This window comes from Athalia rosae, chromosome 4 (assembly GCF_917208135.1).
Source record: "Athalia rosae chromosome 4, iyAthRosa1.1, whole genome shotgun sequence".
NCBI classification, from domain to species: Eukaryota; Metazoa; Arthropoda; class Insecta; order Hymenoptera; family Athaliidae; genus Athalia; species Athalia rosae.
In genome coordinates, this window is record NC_064029.1 from 12,870,823 (window position 1) to 12,894,174 (window position 23,352).

Consider the following 23,352-nt stretch of genomic DNA (forward strand, 5'->3'; position numbering starts at 1 on the left):
GCAGATTGAAAATAGAATCAACGCCCCGTATATATGTATATATATATCCCCGCGGTGTCGTTCAAATTTAATACTTTAATGCCGAATGCTTGATATTCGATAAACTCGGAATTTTCACACACACGGACATGAAAAATATACGGGAGTATCCCACCGCGAAACCTCTGCAATATCGGAGTAATGATGAAATATACGGACGCGATGCTTCGTATGAATAAATAAAACGAGGCTTGCGAAATCCATGTAAGTGAACGCGTAACGTATACGAATAAAGAATATAAAAACACCTAAAACTGCACTGCCTGCTGCAGAGCTGTGGGATGAAGTTTGGATATAAAACTCATGTATGTACATTACACGTTGTACATGGAATATTTTCCGTACGTTGAAAAACGTTTGAAAAAAATTGTCGAGGTAGCTGCAGTGCTACGGGGATGAAAAATTGTGAAAATTGTATTTGACAACTCACGACAGCTCACCGCTCATGCTGAGAGTCGTATAAATTACTCTCGTAATTTATAAATGTGTACACTATATGTTTATACTCCATATACCTACCATACGTAAATTAATTCAGGCGTAAGCTTCGGATAACAGAAAACCTGCCCAAGGTACGGCGGGACACACGTCTACGTTTGAACGCTTGAAAAATAGTTTATTCAACTCGCCTCACGAGATCTACTTCTGCTTCGGACCGGAGTACGTCGGAATCGCGTTTCTAAATTTCTCTCTTTTTTTTTTTTTTATAAACAATTGAAGTGACAATAATCTCTCAGTTTTTTGGAAAACGTTGAACAGATAATAGCTACAGTCGTTCCGTTTGAAAGTTTGTGTCCAGAGATTTTATTTTATGTTGAAAGCTACCAGACGACTCATCTTCGATATTTATTCAATGAGCGGATCAAATATGAAACCAAAAAAATACAGTTTTCAGCATCTGGAATACTTGTTCGTTGGTGATGCCAAACCATCGTGTTTTTTTCCTTTATTTTTCACAGATTTCCACTTATCATAAACCGAGTGCGCTGTTTACCAATCCTTGAAAACAACATTGTTATCCAAAAGGTTTATTGTTCGGCTGCCGTACTTCTGTGAAATTGAAAAAAAAATGGATCGACGTAAAGATCAATTTCTACTCGAAAACATCGTGCGAACGCTGCAAAGTATGACGAATTGCGATAACCTTTCGAACGAATAAACTTTACGCAATTTGACACTATTTTTTTAACGGCGACAAGTAAGACTCCGTGTTCATGAATATAAAAATTGTGGAGACATTGAGGCGTGTTATTTTCAAAATAATCGAATCGAACCAAAAAGAAGAAAATAATAAAAATGTATTTGAGGTACTCGTAAGTTATCCAGAAAAATGTAAATATGAATATGATACAGATGGTTGTCTGTTAGTTACAGTAAAGTGAGTAAAAGCTTTCCTTTCTCTTCGTCAAGGGGGTATTTCTCGATCAATTTCGTTCGTGGAAAAGCTACCCTTGTTCTTGTGCATCTTACAACTATGTAAGTTCCTCATTTAAATGTCATTAAAAATAAAACTTGATGCTCGTGATAGGATTTGTTTCGTTGTTTTATCTTCGTGTAACATTCTTTGAATTTCTTCAAGACTTTTTCCCTCCGTTTCCGGTACGATTACCCATATAACGATCCATATTACGAACGTTGTGATTGCGAAAAACCACATAGGACCCTCGATTCCCCAGTAGTCCTGCATTGTCTACAAAATCGAAACGAGAACAAAAAATTTATACGTCCGTTAGTTAATATCATCCGATATCGGTCTTCGATTTCTGTGAAAGTAAAGCGGGAATGAGATTCGATCAAGAATGACGTTCGGAGAACGGTCAGAATCTATGCTTTTCAGTGGCTTACAAACGCCATCTTCGATCGGGTCAATAGAGAAAAAAAAAAATTGTTTACCTGATATCCTTGAACCGTGGTTATTCCAAGGAACGCGTAATAAAGAGAGCAAATAACGGCGGAAAGTGCCTTGACATTATCCGGGAATACTTCTCCCTGGTAAGCGTAGGCCATCGAGTCCAAACCCAGTGCGTAAAACATGACGTAGCCGTACATCGAGATGAGGGGAACCCAATTCCAGGAATCGACTTCGACGCCGAATTTTTCGAGGGTGAAATACATCGCGATGGCCCCCAAAAAAAAGGCCGTGAGCGGTGTCGATATTAGAAGCAAAAGTCTCTTGCCCGTGATTTTAACCAATGAGACGCAAACCCAACCGGCTATAACCAACGCGAAACCGGCGCCGATTATACTGACGTCGTTTGAAATCTTGATATGAGCTAGATCGAATATTTCCGACTGATACGAGAGGATAGGTACAGTTCCAGATAACATTAATCCGCTGAATAAAATCAGAGCGATTCTCAACGCTTTTCTGTTACCACGTCTGCTGAACAACTCCCGAGAATTTTCAAGGAAACCGTTCTCTTTCGACGATTCGTTTCTGTAGACGTAGCGTTTTATTTCCTCCATAGATTCGTCGACGTTTTCTTCCGCCAGTGACCATTTCAGGACCGTTTCAGCCTCCGTTATTTTATTTTTTCTCACAAGATAAACCGGCGACTCCGGCATCCATACGAAGGTGATTATGAAGGTGATCGGAACGGACAGGCATATCAAGGCCAACAATTTGCGCTTGACGTAATGACCGATCGCGTAGACGAGTAAAGTGCCGACGTTTATCATCACAGCTATGGTAGCGCTCATAGGTCCTCTCCAACGTTTGGAAGCGACTTCTCCTATGTAAATAGGCGTCACTGTCAACGTTATTCCAGATCCCGCACCGCCGAAAAATCTCGCCGAGTACAACCAATAACGATTCGAACCAAACGCTATGAGGACCCATGATATTATTTTGGGTAATCCGGATAACACCAGTGTCCATTTTCTACCGATCTTTTCCACCGCATAAAGTGCCAATAAAGGACCAATCGCTATACCGACGTGCAGATAGGCTATCAGCCATCCACCTTGGGAATCTGTTAATCTGATGTCAGAATTTTCAGCTAGTAAGTCCGGAAGCGACGGCGTCGCCCATCCGTCGTGAAAACCATTGTCGAGCATGACGAGCGTACCTGTCGTCGGGTTCACCAAGGCGTTATTCGAAAGGTCTTTGGTATTTTCTCTGTTTTTTTTTTTTTTTTTTTTTCAAATACTTTCGATTTTTATCGCTCATTTTATTTTATTGCTTTTGTATTTTCTACTCACATAATACCGCAATCAACATTTGACGCAACCCTCCTGAAGCCAACATGTTCACGGGTGTGTTGGAAAGACTTGGTCACGGTCAAAGGCGATTCGAGATTGTTTCGATTTCATTCGAATTACATTGAAATAATTCACGTTCCCAGAAATTCACTAGCACTAAAGAACGGGCGACCTCAGCCCTCACCCAAACGATTCAATTACGGTACTGACGAAGTATTACTAGAATATGGATGCAAAATGACTCGATTCCATCGTTTTTGGTATCAGTAAACCGAGTGTGATTGCTGATTACAATGATCATCAATCGCGACATAAATATTTCACTCCAAAGATTTGATAAGATCAGCATGAAGTTATTCGGTATCACGGGTTTATTGATTTTTCAAAGCTATATCGACGAATCGATGTTACGTAACTCATGATTTCATTGGTGAATCGGGAATCGATCTATCACACCTGTTCGATGCCAACGGTCAAAGTTCAGGCTATCTCGTTCAAGAATCATCATTCAAACAGAAAGTGAAAAAGGTGAGAATCTAATTCGTACTAGATAATGAAAATGACAAGCGATAGAGACGTGCCATCCGTCACAAAAGCATCGATAAATGCCGACTGTTAACGATCTTGTTGCCATACGTGAGCATGTGGGGTCATAATAATCGGTTCGATAAATGGAAAAAAGACAAAAGAAAAACCAATTTTCAATTTATCTTTTCACGTGTTATTTCGAAAAGAATAGTGTAGGTCTGACGACGATAATTCACAATCATCGATCAATCGGTGTACATTTATTTCTAGGTTTTCTCAAGTGGCGAATTGATCGCATTCTGATCCCCCCGTCTAACTGGTAATAACAATATTGTGACACGCACCGATGGAATTGACGTCATTCAATCGCCTGATTTAATAAGGAAGGTGGCGATAGCGGATCGAAATCCATCTCCGGAATCGTTCCAAATGTCCGAATGATTCCGAGATCAATTTTTTTTTTCTTCCGTTCGCCGACGGTTCCACTTGGTGTAATCGTGATCGTCGAACGCACATCCGATTCGGATTGAAACGGGATGAGAAAATCTCTAATTATGACACGACATTTTGTCAGACGTATATAAAATTAATCGGCCGTACACGAAACAGACATCTTCGTCACTATCAATGTTTATCGCAGTGCTTGAAAACTTTTGATAAAAATCACAAACACTCTGCCTCAGTATTCGAGGAAACGCGTACGTCATCATTCAATTGTTTTCCAGCTGACTTTATAATTTGTCAAAAATTATCCAGAGTATTTAGAATTATCTTTGAAGCTCTACCGTTCTCTACAAAATTACCTAGTTTTTTTCTAATTCTTGGCAGGTAGATTTCACGCAGACACGTAGATACGGCTAAATTGTCGAATGCTAAGGTGGTAGAGTAGTTTGCGGTGGACAGCATGCCCTAAATTGCATAACCTCTGACCTCTGGCGCAGATAACTAACGTCTCTCTAGCCAACTAGATACTAACTAGATCTCTGTCGTCATATCTCTCGGTATCACATTCACTCCAGATTGCAAGGTTGCAACTCCGATATATACAATTGTCATGTACCTACATCGTGCAGAAATTTCAACCCGCCTCTGGACACAATCTGCAATCGCACGATAACGTTAATTTCCGAAGTCGAAATTTCGATCGAAAAAAAAACCGACAACCCGACCCGATCCAAACCCAATTCGAAATTGTTGATTATTCCCCCATCGAACTCGAGATCGACGATTGTTCAAACGAAACTCGGGACAATCGGTTTTTCTACGAAGCCATCGAAGCGTATCGCCGTCGTTTTCATCGGATATCCAATCACAGCTCATCCGTCAAACGTCACCGGAGAGAGTGGATACCTCGCATCTAGTTCATAATTTTCCTTCGTACTTTTGAAGAAATTTCAAATAACGCTAATGATTGTCGCTTTGCCCCACCGATGCCGTTGCGTTGTGGATCATTTAAAGTTAGGTCGGAACAGGCAGGGTCGGGTCGGGTTGAATTTCTTTACCCACACTTACGCCTTTACGAGAGAACCCTCGTATATTTCATCGAACGACGTTTCAAGAGCAGAGTATGTCACGTTAATCGAGTTACCGTTCAATCGCGCGTGTCCACTTTCCGCCAGGCACTCTCCTCTGCATTAAAGTACTCGGTATGTTATGGGAGTTTTTAGAGACGGTATAAATGGTCCGGGGTATGTATCGGGTGTGAAGTGTCCGTGTGATTTTTTATCAAGTCTCGACCTTTCGAAGCAACCGAATGCGCGGCGCGCCTGCCTTGACGATAATGCTATTTCGGCGCGTACTTTGTTTCATTTTTCTAGCATCGGTTCCAATTGCTTTCCGGTCGACTTTGTAGACAAGACAAACGAAGCACGGATACTGCGAAAAAATTGCGTTGTAAAATCGTGTCAAATTTTCCATCGGATTGATTGGCATCAATTTTTTCCTCTTGCTCGTACACACGGGACGTCACGTTCCAACGAGTTTTCAAATATATACAACGCTACACATGTACTCGAGTTTCGCGTTTCAAAGAGAGTTCGTCGGCACTGAAGTTTTACCCTGTAGAGAAGATTAAATTTTCATATCTTCGTATATCTAGGTACACGTAATAAGAAAGTGAGGAACGAACGCGTTTCACCTGCAGCTCCATGAAAATGATAAAATTATTACATTAAGCGTACGTCCGGTATCTGTGTTGGTAATTTGAAAAAGTTTTCACAACGTTCGCATGTTTTTTTTTATCCCTCTCATATCCCATGTATATCGGCGACGATGGGATTGGCCGTCATTATTAACGCGCGATATATTTCACATCGAGGTGAAAAAGTTCCGTGCTTAAGAATCCATGAGCGGAGTGACAGGTACGCACAAGTGCAGAGCGAAGTGGAGTAGGTTTAGTATCGTAAATGGCTGAGACGATCGCTGAATGAAAAGCATATTTATTATAGTCTTGCAGAGCAATATATGAATGCGTTGGTCGGAGTATAAAGATAAAACGCGACTTCTGTTTAGCGGAGATCAATGAGAAGAGCTTATGAAAGATATATTCTTTAATCTTATCGTTCTTAAAATATCCTATAATCTCATTCATATGTATTGTCGAGTTATGATGATACACACGTCACCGTATGGATTTGTACAACATTCGATCGAACCCAGATATATTATTTGGCCAATGAGCACCGGCGGGAATCTTTTTTCCGGTCCAGATTTCACGTATCTGGACGTCTACCGCCGCGTATCGCGGCTTATCAACGTGGCTTTGAGTGTTTGGAAAATTTTGAATAAATTACAAAGTTAATTTTCTACGCGTAAATTCGGAAAACTAATATCTCATTGAACGTGATAGTTTCGGGGTTCTTTTGAAGAGATCAGTCCACAAACGGAAAAAAAAAACGGAAAAATAAAACAAGAATGAGTACGAGAAGAAGAAGAAGAAGCAGAAAAAGAAGCTGCTTCGGCATGCCTGTCAGAGGGGGAACTCGTGCGAACGGAATGTAAATTGGATGTATATCGAGAAATCGAAAAGAGTTCTATAGAACCCGACATCACAGAGGAAGAGAAACTCAAAGGCTAGCTGTCTTACCGCAGGGGCATTCCCGCTTCTTCGTTTTTTTTTTCTTCCCTTTTTCCGACCATAAAAAAAAATGAACCCACGACTACACGCCGATCGATTTAAAAACATCGCTGGCTCATCTCGTGCGAAATATCATATCCGCGATCGAGACCTTCGTAACGTTATCTGTTCCTTCGCATATTTTCTACCGATGCCAAGACCTGACTTTTATGCTCTATTAGGGCGAGACGATTCGCGCGTTGCGAACAGTGCTCTACGCCTTGTCGCATTAAGCCGAGATTTCGATAGTTATAACGCAATTACCAGGCCTGATTAAAACGTCGTATATAAAGCACCCTTATGAACGAGAATGTATTTCCCACGGGAATCGGTATATGATACATGGAATATCACGCATACCCGTAACATATAACCGCGAACATGTATGTGTAATACAGACTCGTACGAGTAGGAAATTAGACGAAGTCATTCGAGTCGACTATAGCGTCGAATCTCGGAGTTTTATATGAGTGATTTGATCGGTCTAGCGGAAACTGAAACGCGACAGGAGTGAAGGTATCTCATACTATATCGACGTTTCGAGAGCCGCGTAGATCGAAAACCCGTAAAGATTCGACGGGACAAGCCTACTCGCTGTTATCGAATTCGGAATCGCGGCGATTCGGGAAACCCGAAATTTTTTTATCCTTTATTTTTGCTAGTTTTACATTTTTTTTTGTTTTTTCTCTTTTTATCCAGCCGATTCTCAGATGTTAAAAAAATGAGGAAGAAATTATAACGCTACGGTATTCCGATTGCGAGTTAATCTGCATGAAATTAGAATCGTTCAGGGAGTACAGTTTGAAACTTTTCTCTCTCGATTCTTTAATCTCTATAAACAGTTTTTCGTGAAAGGGGTAGTTATGCCGACGTATATTCGAAGAGGTTTGCATCCGGTTTGATGTACGCTTTCCTATGTTAAATACATAGGGGGATAATATACCGACGAGTACGCAACGGTTCCCAAGCTATATTATATACGTACATAAACTGAGCAAAGTCTTAAAGAAGAAGTTTTCCTTCCTTGTTTTTAGAGTTGTAGACAAAACTTTACCTCCACCAGTATTCCGTGTAGTCGACATTATGAATGCATCCCTGCGATCCTGCAGCGAGTGGGCGCCCCAGGGAGTAAAGTGATACAAAAAATACTCACGAGTCAGCTTCCCGTCACGGCTATAAGTTTCGCATTTTTCGAGGAGGCTGCGGAGATCGAAAAAATTGGACCGCGCGCCGCCGCTGCTTTCAACCGCAGCGGTCGATGCGCGTAGAAATCGCGTGTGCGTGTGCGTGTGTAAGAAATTAAAAAGGATGCGAAAAAATTGAGTAGAAAAAAGCTCTGAATCGTTAGCACTCACCGTCGTGCGAGTCGTACAAATAAATGATTTTCTTCCATCCGTAGTATCGCACGGTGTCGATTATCGCGCGATGATAATCCGGACGCATGCTTATCGCGAAATCCAGAAACCCGGAAGACGGAGTCAGCACCTGGAAAATTAATAACGAAATTATCTGGTAACGTTTCACGAAGTTACCGACGACCTTGTGCGAGCACACACGGCTTAGGTATGATACGTTACCTTCTCCGGAAACCACGGCGTAACGAATGGCATTTGAAAGGTATTGCTGTAGGAATGAAGCGTGTCGAACGAATCCGGACTGACCGCACCCAGCATGGAGTAGACGCCCCTACTGAACTGGTTGCAAACTGAAATTAGATAATTAACAAAAATTCTCGGTAAGTACGATCAAAGATTCTTCAAAGCTACCTGATCTATTCACAGTTTATGAGAAAAGTTGAGGAGTTCCTTTTTATCTCACGATATTCGAGACTTTTACCGGAACATTTTATCCTACAGAGATTTCCTTTCGAGTTTTGCCGGTTGGAACGACGACGCATGGCTACGCTGCAGAATATAGCTGTATGTATGTAAATTTTTTAACATGCTGATTCCGAATGTATTTATTCGGGACTTAATACAGCCGCTCGTATAGTATAACTACGATACGTAGAGCGAACGATCCGGCATAATTTAATCAAAGACTCGTATAAAATGTTGAAAAAATAAAATCTTCGATCCAAGACGAATGGAAGCATATTTCTTTGTGTATCGTGAGTAGGAGTTGGAAGTGGGAGAACCGGGCTCTTTGCCTGTGAAACGGAAAAGTGCAAAACGAGCACTCCGAGGCGACAACGCCCCGCGGTTGACGTAAAAAAACTACACCGCGCGATATTCTCGATAAATTAATTGATGTGGGGTGTAATTATTATCGTTACACAGTTATCTGGACAACCGTTCGTCCGGGGGCAGAAAGTTGCGGTTGAAAGAGTGGTTTTATTACGTTATACATATATATCTACGGTTACACGTAGCGACTACCGGGCAATTCAGCGAGGCGACCTCAGCTTCTTCTTTCTTTCTCCCTCGCCCTTTTCCCTTCTTCTTCTTCTTCCTTTCCCTTCCTTTTTCCCCCCCTTCTCGCCTCTCTCTACACTATAACCTGCAACAGTACCGCCGCGCCGCCGCGGCCATGTCCAACTTGTCTCGCCGGAGGAAGCAATCCCCGGGATTTCGTTAGGAACTCTAACTCCGTCGATGTCGGCCGACGGCCCCAAGATGACTGCTGGCACTGGGGAAACTTGTGTTGGCAATAAAACTAAAATAAAAGTTGCCTGCAGGGATAGGAAAAGGGTGAACTTTCCGCCGATTCCACAGCTCACCTAGGTAGACAGCTATAGGAGTACCGTACACACGCGAATACTCGCATATAGGTGGTACGTACAGACGTATAATAGTGGAATTGGGAAGAGAAAAGGAATGAGGAGAAAGAGAGAAGAGAGGAAGGAAAAAGAGATGAATAAATGGAAGAATAAAACCCAAGGAGAAAAAGGAGCCCCTATGGAAGCGGATAGGGAGAGAGAAGAGTCCCTCTATCCTGATTTCCATTTCTCCGTTCTGGACTTCCAGCATCAGCTCGCGCTCCGTCCTTCGGACTCTTTTCGCGGAAGGGTGGAAAAGCTGGTTCAGATAAAGGAACCATCGGGGAAAAAGGATCTCGCGTATCGTTTGGCAATTTCGCAAAGAGAGGATACCAATTATGTTAATTAAATTCCAAGTACTCGGTCCGTTACGACACTCCCGTATCGAGTGTACGCCACGTATGGAGCGTTACGTACATGTGAGGTTTATTTTTTTTTTGTCAAATCTCGTACTTTTTTTTTCAATTCGGTTTGTCGCTTCATAAATGACGAACAAGAGCCCCTGATTTAATTCGGAAACTCCTTTCAAACGTACCAACGGTAGAACGAAAAAGAAAGGGAGAGGTGGAATTGATTATATCCAAACTAATAAAAATGTAAATGAAATAAAATAACTCGATTGAGATGATCGATTCGTTATTTTGTATAACAAGATAACTTCCGCGACGGGCGCGGTTTGGGTGCATAAAATTTCACTTATTATTCGCTTACGAAATTCATTGATTCTGTCCGGAGTATTAAATTCCTACCTATACACACGAGACATTCGTAACAAAACAAAAACAAAAAAAAAAAAAACAAATGAATGATCGTGAAACGTAGACGCTTCCTAAAAATTTTCCACGACCGCGGGATGAGAACATTCCGTGAAATCCGTAGTGCCGCGATTTCCGTTCCATCCAATTCCGTGTGTACGATTTTACCCCTATGGATTATAATTGTTGCTCGCTACTTAGGGAGTAGGTCGGAGGGGGGGGGGGGAGGGGGGGGGGGGGGGTTGGCGCACATAATGTATACAAGGCGTGAGTATAATAGCCTTATCCACTATACCCGATAGCTGCAGGTGGTACGTGGTCAGGGAACAAACTAACCCTGATGGGTAGCTACCAACTTCATGTTAGGTGCAGAGACATGTATGTTGTACATTTTATCTCTATACGTACTCTCCCCCCCCCCCCCCCCCCTCGTCTACGTACGTTCAACCCCGTCGAACCCCGTATCACCCGCCCACCTATGGCTGTACCGGTGGTACATTTCTAGAGGTCGAAGTACAAGGACGCGTGCTCCGATAGCAAAACTTGCCAAGTTAAATGGCTCGGGTATGATAGTTTCGCTGCGGAGGTCGCTTCTGGGGCCGGTGCCCCCCCCCCCCCCCCCCTCCCCGCGCCTCGTACGGCGTAGAAAGGCACACGTATGTTTGCTTCACCACCGACTCTATAAATAGACGGGGAAAAACGAAAGCCCTGACGTGAACTCTCTTTGTTTTTTTTCTTTGGTTTTTCGCCGTTAATGCGATCACGAATAATGACATTAATCGTTTACACCGTGTACGTCCTTCGGGCTACGCAACTAAACTTTTTGCCGCGCACAACTCTCCCTTATCCGCTTCTAGTCACGAGCGTATTATTTCACGTATCGCGGAGTACACAGAGGCGGTATAAACTTTGGCTGCATTGTTACCGGCGGCACGGGGTATCAATGTACTCATATTAACTGCACCGGAATATTGGACGATAACTCGGTTAGTTATATTATCGGTTGTATACGTATACGTGCACTAGATAACCGGAACTTTTGGATTGTGCGCGACGTTAGGTCCTAGAACGGACGAACTACCCCTGACGTGTGCGTCTCGTGCATTCACCCTCCCCCCCCCCCCCCCCCCCGCAGGAATCGCTCGGAACCTTCTTTTCGGTGATATTGATTGTTCTTCTTTTTTTTTTTCGTTGCCGTTTTGGAGAGCGTAAAATTTCGCCGGGACGGAGGTACGTACGGCGGAGAGTCGCGGGCGCTCGCGATGAAATTGGATAAATAAAACAAAGAGAAGTAGGGAAGGTAAATGGCGAAATTAAAATAAAAATAATAAAAACAAATGAAACGAAGGGAAGAGGGCTGACCAAGGTGGACCAAGTGGGCCATACATCAAGCCGACTGGCGTTCCTGGCAACCCCGACGTACCCCATTATGCTTATGAATATAAGTGCCCCCTTGGGCTCCACAATGAGCTCTCTCTCTCTCTCGTAACGTCTGTCTGCCTACAGCGCGCCTTCCCTGTACGCCTCCTGTTCGGTATAACGAAACTCGAATAAAACAACTTTCCGACGAGCAAGCGGGCATAAAAGAATAATTAAAATAAAGTAGTCGCCATGCATAATTGCCAAGGAATTTTATTCACCGGATACGTGTGTATGTGTATGTGTATACGTCGTGTGACTTTTTTGACACACCCGCGCGTGCGGCGTATCTGCGTGTCGTCAGCGAGGGTTGAAATTTGAATCGGGGTAAGGGAACAAACGTGAAAAAAAAGTCGAACGAAGACGGGGATGATGAAAGACGTACTACTCTGAAAGGTACGATTCCGATGATCCTCTGAAATCTCTATTTCAATGACTGTTTTTTTTCTGCATTTTTTTCCTACTCAGATTTATAGTGAGATATGAGCTTCGGCTGATTCGACGATTTCATCTTCCATCTTGTAAAGCTGTGATTTCCTTTCCGGATTTTCATCCGCGAAAATGGGGAACGCGAAGAAAAGTGTATTAATACACCCTACGGTGGGTGATGGAGCTGCAATGGAATAGTGAGAAGAGAAGAAAGGAGAAGGAGCGAGAAGAAGACAAAAAAAAAGAAGACTCGAAGTCTGCAAGTTGGGGTGAGAAAAAGGCACTGCGAACCTACGGTGGATTATAATTCCATTTATCTGGATGACTCTGTGAAGATTTCACTTCCCGGATGGCGCATTTTTACTATAGATATATCTACATAGTCGATCGATGGCTGTGGCGGCTCCATTATTTTTTTTTTCTTTCCTTTTTTGTTCTGGTTTCAGAAAATCACAACCGCCGTTGCGGTGAGTGCCTTTGATAGGTGCGAATGAGCTGTAAGTTTTACGTCTGCGGACAGAGTCGAGAATCAGAATAAAAAAAAAATCCATTGATACGTACACGAATGACGAGAAAATTTTTCTCATGAACATTTCGTACATGCAACTCAAATAATGTAAGCGATGTGAATTCAATACATAGCATTTTCGTATGTCGTCGATTTTATTTTTCGTTGTAATTTTTCTTTTTAGTTCCCATAAGAACGAGAAAAGCTTCGGTTACTCTGGACAATTTTTTTCATTCCCGTTTGTTAGACTTATTTTGTCCCTCATTCATTTTTTCATTCCAGGCTGATGTGATTCGCTTCGGAGAGTTTTTGAAAAATATTTTACTCGTTACAATTCCATCGACTGCGGTATGCGATTTCAAAAGTTTACTCTGTTCGATATACAAACAAAAACGACGCGCCGCGTTTGCGATCTCTTTTTCAGAATTTTCTTCCCCAGACAAAATTTTTCTAGCATGATACAAAAATATCACCGTTGTCCACAGCGGTACAAACTACAGGCGCGTATATTACATAACGCACATACATACACCTCGTATATAAGTAGAGGAAGAAAAGAGAAAAGAAAACCTGTCAGGGTTTCGTCTCTTTCTGGCTCCTTGAAATCCCACAAAAAATGGCATGAACCTGACAGTACTTGGCGTCGTATAAGACGTTCAAAAAGGTGAGGGAGACGGGTCGCGGTAAAGAAGACAGGTCCTTAAAAAGGACGTCGTGATCCTGATAGAGGACCCTCTCGCGCCAAAGAATACAAAAATATATCTACAGTAGATACAGAAATCGAGGTCGTTCGCGCCCGACAATATTCATAACTTTAGTAAAAATACAAAAGCTCGCGCGTATCGTTTGTTCCCTACCGTATGAAGTAAAAACGTTCCTCGAATCTTAAAAAAATGAAAAACTTGTATCAAATACTCCGATTAACACACAAGTCCGGGTACAGAGAGAGCTTCGGTTGAGGTGGAAGAAATTGTGCAACGCGCTTGTTTTCGTAAGCAGGTGCGTTCGATAAAGAAAATACTGCAAGGTCTCAGGTGACAATGTGCAGCGAGATTTCGCATTTTATTTCCTTCCAATAAGCCGTACGACTACTCGGGTTATTTGACAGTTTTCCACGACTTTGTGGAAAAATGCAAGGGATTTATTCCGATCCAGTTCCAACTTGAAATAATCTTTTTCCAAATTATTGAAGTTCAATCTAATGAAACTCCCGTGCACCGCCATGTTTGTTTAATTTTTGCTAGAAAATGCTCCGCGTATCAACACGTCTAGTTTGCGATATCTATTTTTTTATTCTCTCCCCCCCTATTACATTGGCATGGTCCGCGTAGTTTGTCACCTTTGCGGTCGCTCTGATGTCCCTGCGAAGTTTCGGAGCAAATACAGTTGATCTTGTAATGAAAAGGGATATAAGGGACAAGACCACTTCTGATCCTAGAGACCTCAATCCATGTCCCACCAAACCCTCGGCAGAAATAGCGAGCCACTTGGCAACCCTACCTATTTCATCGTTTGTCGTCGGGGTCAGGACTATTATAATGAAAATAGATAATGGAGGCGTGTGGCGTTCGTTGAACAAAAAGATTTGCAAACGACCGTCAAGTTTGTCGTCAAGATTCTCAAAGTGGTCCCCCTTCCCATCTTCGATTTTCTCCCGTCTCTCACATTCTCTCATCGAGTTCTTTCGGTTTTAACCGTACGAACGCAATCGGGGCATTAAGGAATAAAAATCGTTCCTTCGACGTTCACCCGTTAGATTTAGCTGCGAATTTATCGATCACCCAGCGTGCCACCGGAACAAACGACAGAATCGTACGAGATAAAAGATAAAAGATCTCGGCGCTTCTGCTTCGTACGTATTATTGGCACTCTTTTTACTTTCTTTTTTTCTTCCATCTGCTTTTTACTTTACTTTCGGTTATTTTAGCAGCTATGTTGTAAATCGGAAATGTATATCGCTGTAACCGGAAGACATGACTGAAAAGAGAGAGAGAGAGAGAGAGGATGAAATTTTTCTCATACTTTTCGTGGCGTCTTTTCTCTCCTCATTTCAGCCCGATTTTTCCATTAGATTTTTCCTCGCCATCTTTTTTATTTCCACCTCGCAGTATATGCCGGAGGTTTTCATCCCAAAGGGACAAGATTGGATTTGTTGGATCGTCCGTGTGCGAAATACTTTACATCTTGGCGTCGCCCCGCAAGATCACACGTCAACTCCGCAGCGTTTCCTCGAGGTCCGGAGGAGAGGGTGGCGGGAGATGCACAAACTCAAAGCGCCACGAGTTTCTCCCTCTCTCTGTCTCGAGGTAAGCCTGGACGTACCCCGATCAATGGAAAGGAGTTTCGAGGAAATTGGAAGCTGGCGATTTTGTGCGGAATCTCCGATCCGCGACCTCGCCGGACTACCGGCAGAAATAATACATTTACTTTCGGGGTATTCGGGATACGTAGTAGGTCCGAGCAATTTCCAAATGTCGAATTATAAAAAGAAAAAGGAACGTCACGTACGATTTTCCACCCCATTTTAAAACGACGCGATCGTTCTTCTTCACCGACCGAAATAATATTCGTTTCGAATTTCGTCCGCGACCGTGTCCAAGTGAAAATGAAAAAAACAAAAAAGCAAAAAAAAAAAAAAAAACAAAAAAAAAACACTCGAATCAGGATTGACCGATGATGGTCTCGTCGATCATGTCGGACCGCCTCGGCGTAATGCTGATTCAATTAAAATTCTTCGTTTACTTTTTCCAATTCTCATTTTCTTCCCGATTTTTTTGTGAAACGGCGATCGTTATTCACCAAAGGTATTCGAAAGCTCGCGGATTAGTCGCCGGGGATTGAATCGTTCGACGCGTCCCGTTTTCTTTTTTCCACGTATCGTAAGTAGATATCTATGTGTGCGTGCAATTTACGCAGATGCATATATGTATATGTACACGTGCCATGCCTACGTGTATCACGGCGGTATGCCGTTAGCCGCGAACGCGTCGGTGCGATAAATTTGTTTAATAGCGATTCGGTTCGTCTTAAATCCTCCGGGTTAGGAGAATAGATGTCTGGAAATTAGTTTGCGAGTGGCTCCGAAACAAAATAGTTTTTCGTTATCGTTCCGCTTTTCGCGTAGAGCCGACGCGCCCCCCGTAAAGGATGAATGCGGATCGAGCGGACGCCGGAGGAGGAAAAGCTAAGGGAGCGAGAGTGTGAGACTAATCAGACGGCGAGGGGGTCGCGAAGGGAACGAGAGGAAGGTCCTTCCAATAGGATTAACCCTCGTCCGGTTAATCCTTTTATTGGGGCGGAAATCCTGTCACGGGACGCGAAAGGACCTCGAGAAACCCGACGGCGAACGAGTTCCCGTGTACCGCGACTATACCCGTACGTACCTGGAACCCACCCAACGATTTCAAAAGAGATTGCAATCTCCTAAACGCCAACTGATGCGTGCCCTTGTATATTTTCACCCGGACAAACGCCTCCGACCGTTTACGAATCCGAATCATCTCGTTTTTCGCGAGCGAATCGCAACGAACGACACGACGGTCGGACGGCGATCGGCTATTTTTCTTCGATTGATAATTAATTGTATGTTACGACACGATTCGTCTACGATTGTATGCGCGGCAAGCGAACGTGATCTCGTCTGATTGGCATAATTCTTGAAGCTGATTGCTAAGGATCAGCGAGAATTATTGGCGGTTACATTTAATACCTTCGATATATGCCGTAAGCAATCTATTGCGGTGAAATCTTTATAGGAAGGATTTAACCTCCGTATACGTATAATAGTAGGTATTGGTAATATTCGCGTTACCATGCAGAGAGCGAGCGCTGTGGAAATCGATACCATTAGCATTATTAAAAGCTCGGTTATAGCGGCTCAGCGTTCAACGTCTTTCGAATCCAACGTCTTATATCTACACAGTCTTCTGTAATGGATCGTCCATCCTGCGTATCGGCTTAACGTCCGCGCGGTTTATTAGAATACGACCCTCGTTGTGGATATATATTCTTCCGGAAATAGTGGATAATTTTGGAGAATCAACCGAATCATCGCTTCAAATCAACCGAATCACCGCTCGTGTAACGCATGTGGAATATAACATGATAATAACGCAGCCGGATCTACTCGGGTGCAGATGTTATTTGGGCATGCGAGTGTATACGTGCATGTATGTAAAGGCTATAAAAGAGTCGGGGTACCGGTACACGTACCGTACACTCGTACGCGTATACGTATATAGGTATAACGTACGTACGTACGTACACGTATACGTGTCCTGGTTCTGTTTCGAAACGATTTTTCCACCGCGTTGCGTGATGTTAAATTCAGTCTATATAACAAGAACGAGCGAGTGTAAATTTATCACGCGTGTTACATCCCTGCCGCAAGATTGACGCATAAGCTTTTTTCGGGAAAAAGGAAGGAAAATAAGGGTGAGAGATACAGGTGTATTATATATAATTGTATACCTGTGTATGCGCGCGTACGGAAAGTTTCGAATAACATTGGCATCGTGAGATGGAAAAAGCGTGCATATTACGAGCGTCACTGATACCAATCCTACACTCCGGCCGGGTATCGGGTTTTCAATACTTTTATTGCTGTGGAATATAAGATTCGCAATTTATACATTCAACCGATTTTATAAGGTTGCTCTCTTTTTGCGCGCGAAGGGGTGGAAAAATCATGGAAAACTTCTCCACTTGTCAGTCCCGTATTGTCACAAGACTGTACGAGTTTCTTTTTTCTTTTTTCTTTTTTTTTTTTCCATCCGCAGCTCCCGCGACATCCATATCATTTGCATCTTTGATCTTTCGCTTCTCAACTCGTACGCTTCACCATGAGTTTGCAAATAGCGAGCTGTACGTCGTAAAATTCACTTCACTTCTTTTTCTGCTCTTGTTGTCCTTTTTTAATTCCACCCTTTGTACGAAGAATAATGAATAAATAAATCAATGAAGCGAAAATTCACACCGAGAAACCTTGTAGACCCGACGGAATTTCATATCGAATCAATTATTCGCATTTTTCACCTCGATTTTTGTTCATTCGACAAATTGCAGAGGCTACGGGAATTAATGCGCGGATATTCGGGAACGATTTTCATCCCGACGGAATATCTCTGAAATGAACGCTAATCCGTTGAAAAATTTAAAGTACAAGCGTAGAGAATGCTTTTGCTATAAGATACGGGGGGGGGGGGGGGGGAAGAAAAAGAGAAAGAGGAACGATGAAATGAATAGAAAAACAGATAAGAGGTAGGAAAATGAAGATTCGAACAGACGGAATAAAAACTAAAGGTGAAGAATGAAAAACAAACAGGAAAGAATGAACATTGCTATGCACTTGGCTTTCCGATTCCGGTGAAATTAAGCTTCACACCCTGGTCGTCCTCCGGTACGGCACGTTTTGGAAGTTACGAGTAAAACTTTGCATCTGGTAAACTGCAGCGGTGCAGCCAGCAAGTTGGAAATTTCGACTGTAGTAGTTGTGTAGGTACGGAGCAGCAGCTACGCACCTCACATCCCATAATACAGCTTGAGAATCGCGCTGCTTTTGGTTCATCTGCAGCAGCCGAGCGAGCCAGGGGTTGGAGGATGTAATTTTCCTTTTAGAGAACAGTCGTGGGAGAGAGGGGAAAATCCGTATAACGTCGTCCTTTTCTCTCTCGTTTTCTTCTCTTTTTTGTCGTCTCATTTTATTTCTCATCTTTTTTTTTTCTGTTTTTTGTTACTTCTCTCTCTCTCTCTCTCTGTTTTTTTTTTTTTTTTTCTTCTTTTTTCGTTCTCACAGTCCTCCCGCAATATTTCACAGGGTTTTGTTAACCTTTTTTTCATGGTTTCCGCGAAGGAATAAAAGTAATTTTACTTTCTAATAGCCAACCGGTGGCAGTGGGAGCTTCCCCACTGTCACCAATTCCATGCTGCGGTATAATATACATACACCGAAATATATTCGATGTCGCGGATTGGCCGGAACATCGCTCTTCTTCCGAGTATCGGCTAGGATTTTTTCATCGCAGCTAGGCACCCCGTTATCCGTAACTCGTCAGCGCGGGATGAAGATAAGCTTCTCAAAATATTAATTTCGTACTCCGGTAATTGTTACGGATAAACGGGGACGAATATATCCACTAAAATTGAGAATCATCTCACGTATCGGCGTCGGCGCTTGTTTCATTTGGTTTTATACAACGCATACCGCGTGCATCGTATGTGTAAGCGATATTTATTATCGTGTATGGGACGGTATACATTACATGTGCGAATTCGTCGACCAATTAACTTTAACGAGAAACTTATGAAAATGAATTGCAAAACATTCGGTTGTCGCGAGACGTGGACCTCCGTGAAATACCCTCGACCACCCCTCGACCTTTGTACGGCCCCCTTTTCACCCCGACTCTGTACCGCACGGTTATCTCCAGGATTCTCTTCACCCTCTCGCTACCGGGCATTGGTACGTACATCGTCGTACATCGTAGTCCTCGCGGTCGTCAGCATCGTCGAGGTCCGGGCGTGGCTGGCGGAGAGTTTAAGCATTGGAATTCATGTGGAGACATTTGGGGGCAGCTCCTAATGACCGGCAGCAAAAACCCGGAGAAGAAGAAGAGACCGACCAACCAACCGAACGACCTGCTACCCTCAGGGTCGAAAACCATGAATACGTAACAGGGAGGACACCACCTATCCCACTGTTATTTAAGGGTGGGAAACGGAAGTTTGAATCGCCAGAGGAATATATTAAATACGAGTCACTTTACGGGGGTGGAAAATCCTTGCCGACAATCTCACCGAACAGAAATTATCCCAAAGTCGGGCGGGAAATTTGAAAATTTGTTTTTTCGTATAAAAAAAAAACAAAAAACAACGGAGCGAAATTCGACTTCCGGTGTCAGCTAAATTCCAAGCAATTCGATGATCATAGATATATATGCAGGTTGCGAAACGCCGCATGGCCTTCCAACTATGGAGCAAAGTATTTTTGGTCAGTGCGGAGTACAATTTGGGTGGGCATTTTGGTGCTGAGAACGTAGTCGGTTCGGGGTTGGTTTTCCGGGTACGTACGTGATACCCTCATCACAAAATTAACGGAGGTGTAATTTTAACGGCTTGTAAAATATTTTGCGGGGTAATAGCTGCCGCCGTACCACGACTACTGCTATACTATTACCGTCGGCGGTGACTAGAGGCGTAATTCAGGCGACGATCAATTTCAAGTTTTAACAAACGAGTTTTCGGTGACAAGCCCTTTGCAAGGATCCCGACGAGCCTACGGCGTACCTGACAGTTTACGATGCAGTGAATAATAAATTGAGTAATAGATCGCAAACTCTATACGAAATCCTGAAACAATGCCCCCATCCTAACCCTCGCCTCGGCAGTTTGACGCTATACAGGTACACGCCTAAAGACTAGAGTTTTGGAAGCCAGTTTGAAAACTGTTCTCTTTTTCGCACGAGTTTCATCGACGGATGTACAGCGTGCCGTTCGAATCGTTCTCATTTTAGCTAAAGGCTCGGAAACGTGTTGAAAATAAGAAAAGAAAAAGTGAACGAAGGAAACTAGCAAACATTTCATTTTTTGAATGGAATTGATATAAGCGAGGAGTATAGGTGGAAAAAAAAAAGTGGAGAAAATCGGAAGCCCATGTTGAGTTTCAAAGTCGATCTAATTAAATCCGATTGAAATTGATCACTCCCGATAACTTTTCAATCATCAATATTAATTAAAGCGATCCCTTGCAGCGGAGCGATATAGACATACCTAACCTCCGTACGAATTTACAAACTTCTCAAGAACCAGAGAGACTTTGATCGGTTAGTTCAACCGTTAATTAGTTCATGTATATATCGGCGGGAACTTTAATTATGTCGGATATTCACCGAGCCCCGGAACCCAATGTTCGAATGTGATTCTACTTTCCTGTTTCTGTTAATTCATACCACGGTGAATCCTTTGTTCGAATTATTACTCAGCGATTTTCGCCCCTCGAATAAATATTCTCGCTAATTATCCTGTCTTCTATCTCGATCCCATCGTGCTCATGTATAAGCGATTTCAGATACGTCATTTTCACCAAATTATTTCGAATGAATCGCCTCGTATCGCAGGATCGTGCTTCCGAACGTCTTTCGTTTCGCTTTTCACGCGGGTGAAAAGAGATCGTCAGTGTCGGAAGACGACGAAAAATGGAAGAAAAAATTTTTTTCTTCACAAAAAAGCGAACCAATATCGACTGCAAAATCTGAGCCGCGCAGCGCCCAATCGGCGAATAAAATATTAAACATCTTCGTACCTCTCCGTTCGGGTGCACGTATTTCGCGATATTGTATTTTTGAAATTCTTAATACCTCGGAGGATCGGAGGGGGCGGTGGAGGATAAAAATAGAGCTTTATTTGGGGGCGCGTACCTACGACGCTAACGATATTCTTCAAACTGTCCCTTCTATAATATCTTCCCACCCCGTTTCGCGTCTGCCGGGCGCGCTGTTCGTCAACTTTCGTCTCTCCTTATCGGATCGTTATTACGTGCTACAGTCTCCTCGACCTGTACCCCCCCCCCTTTTTCACCCTCCTTTACTTTTCCCCGTCCATTCTTCTTCCTCTTCGTCTTATTTTCGTTCCGCCTTTCTCTTCCTCGGTTGGCCAGCTTCTCTCCCTCGTCACCGACCGACCGTTCCCTCTCCGTACCTTTACCTTATATTTTCCAACCGCTTCCCTTCTTCACACACGACCTTCTCGTAAGGGGTGAAGATTTTTAAGGGTGGCTCTCGTGGGTGCTGTTAGCTATGCGGTCCGCTTCCATCAACCCGAAGGGTGCACCGCTTCCGTGTGTACGTGTGCACATATTTATAGACGCATACGCGCGTCCGTATATTTTATGTGCCTACGTATCCACCGCTCGAGGACGAGAGCCGGTACGTACGTAGATACGTAGCAGACAGAGCCCAACTATCCGCCTGGGTAGCCGACTACCCTTTTCTACTCGACGGGCCCTTGCGATGACTTAAACCTCGTTCGAGCGACGATAATGTTAGCGTATCATTATAACCGAGAGAGAGAGAGAGAGAGAAAAAATGATGCAACCTTGCAGAAAATTATTGTTACCGCACGTACGTACCTAGAAATTCTTGGTTGAAAGTAATTTTTGTTCGTGTTTTTATCATTTTGTAGCTCGTTTGTTCGCTAATTACAGGATCCGTGGAAGTGTCGAAGCCGTCTTATTCGATGTAAGTAAGAAATCGGTTTTGCAGACTCGTTGCGACTATTTCTTATTTCTTATATCTTATTTTGTAATTCCTTTAGTAATAAATTGAAACGAAACTCTGTAAAAGTGAGATGATTAAAAACTTTGAAATAACACAGGGACGAGGGGAGATGAAGGGGTGGCAGGGAGAGGAAGAGGGGACGTCTATTTCGTCAACCCAATTCAAAAGTTTAAATGGAAAACATAATACCCTTACTTCTCGTCATCAATGTATCTCGTCGGCAAGTGGATGGTAGACATTTATATATATACAATAACTAGATATGGCCGGGAAGAGTCACATCCGCGCGATGCGAACGCATAACTTGAGCCGCCGCCGCTGCTGCTGCTGCGTTCAACTTTAACCAACTCTCGGGGGGTCTGACGGTGGCGGCGGAATTATGTACGTTGGGATGGTAAAGCTTCGCACAGCGACATAGTGAGAATAGACAATGGCTGTATACGAGAGATGTGCTACTGAGAAATGACAATCGGAAATGACGCGTTGCTCGCTGCTAGTACTTCCCTTTATCCCTGCTCCGACTACGTAACCATACCCATTTATACCGTTCCAAACGTCATTGCGTTCAACGAATAGCCCCCCCTCCCTCCATCCCTCCCTCGAACGCGAGATTTCAGACCCTCCGTAATCTGGGTACCTTAATTAGTACACGCGATCTTGTCTAATCGTTCGATCACCGATCCGAGCTGCGAACGATCATGACTCCCCTCAATTGTCATCGAGACGCGGTGCCAATTTTGTTTCAGCTTCCGTTACGAGTCGGCCGAAAAATAATACGTACGTACGCGCGATGAAGTGAGTCCGATGGAAAATCATCGATTTTCCACATTTCGCGTCGTCATCATCTCTTTCACCGGGAGTCGGTAGGTATATATGAATAGGTTGGGAATAAAGTAAATATAGTCGATATGTAATTGCCCTTCGCGATATATGGTAGAGCAAAGTCTGAGATAGGTGGAGGTTCTCCTTATTCCCTTCAGAAGTCCCACGCGATTCGAAGCAACGGGATAAACCGGTGTGAATCGAAACTCCGGATTCATCTCGCGTCTCAGCCTCCCGCACCAGGGACTATATATCCCGTATGTATAGGTATGCAGCCGTATAACGTAGGTAGGAGCGGAGGACGCGGAGGCGGGAGGCGAGGGGGGGAACGGGAGTCGGGTGAAAGGAGGGTGAGGAATATGGCGAGGAAGGAAAGCCACCCCAGGGAGCCCTCGGCAGATTTATGCCGCCCCTGGCCAGCGCCAACCTTTCGGGCTCTCTCCCGCCTTCGTACACACATTTAGGGTCCTCCTCTCCTCCCCCTACAGAAGCCACAGGAGCCGCAT

At 43.5% G+C, this 23,352-nt stretch overlaps 2 protein-coding genes across 3 annotated transcripts in view; both read right to left on the reverse strand.

Annotated features, from left to right (window-relative positions):
- The window catches only part of LOC105691168 (glutamate receptor 1), a 131,186-nt gene that overhangs the window by 26,481 nt on the left and 81,353 nt on the right, over positions 1 to 23,352 (reverse strand). For both annotated transcript variants that reach the window (XM_012409478.3, XM_048653480.1), the window contains exons 3-4: positions 8,461 to 8,588; positions 8,239 to 8,368 (exon numbers count right to left, since the gene is read on the reverse strand). In XM_012409478.3, the coding sequence (XP_012264901.2) occupies positions 8,239 to 8,368; positions 8,461 to 8,588 (258 nt within the window). The remainder of the gene's footprint in view (positions 1 to 8,238; positions 8,369 to 8,460; positions 8,589 to 23,352) is intronic.
- On the reverse strand, positions 1,318 to 3,442 carry LOC125500547 (facilitated trehalose transporter Tret1-like). Its single transcript, XM_048653481.1, has 3 exons — positions 3,241 to 3,442; positions 1,933 to 3,107; positions 1,318 to 1,729 (listed from the first exon to the last, which is right to left on the reverse strand). The coding sequence occupies exons 1-3, from the start codon at positions 3,284 to 3,286 to the stop codon at positions 1,529 to 1,531; spliced, it is 1,422 nt and encodes a 473-aa protein (XP_048509438.1). The 5' UTR covers positions 3,287 to 3,442; the 3' UTR covers positions 1,318 to 1,528.

What these genes read in the sequence shown, in the direction of transcription:
- LOC125500547 (XM_048653481.1), bottom strand. Translation starts at nt 3,286, where the DNA reads ATGTTGGCTTCAGGAGGGTTGCGTCAAATGTTGATTGCGGTATTAT. An exon ending in AATGTTGATTGCGGTATTAT is followed by an intron (nt 3,108 to 3,240) that starts GTGAGTAGAAAA and finishes ACCCGACGACAG; the next exon opens with GTACGCTCGTCATGCTCGAC. An exon ending in CCACGGTTCAAGGATATCAG is followed by an intron (nt 1,730 to 1,932) that starts GTAAACAATTTT and finishes TCGATTTTGTAG; the next exon opens with ACAATGCAGGACTACTGGGG.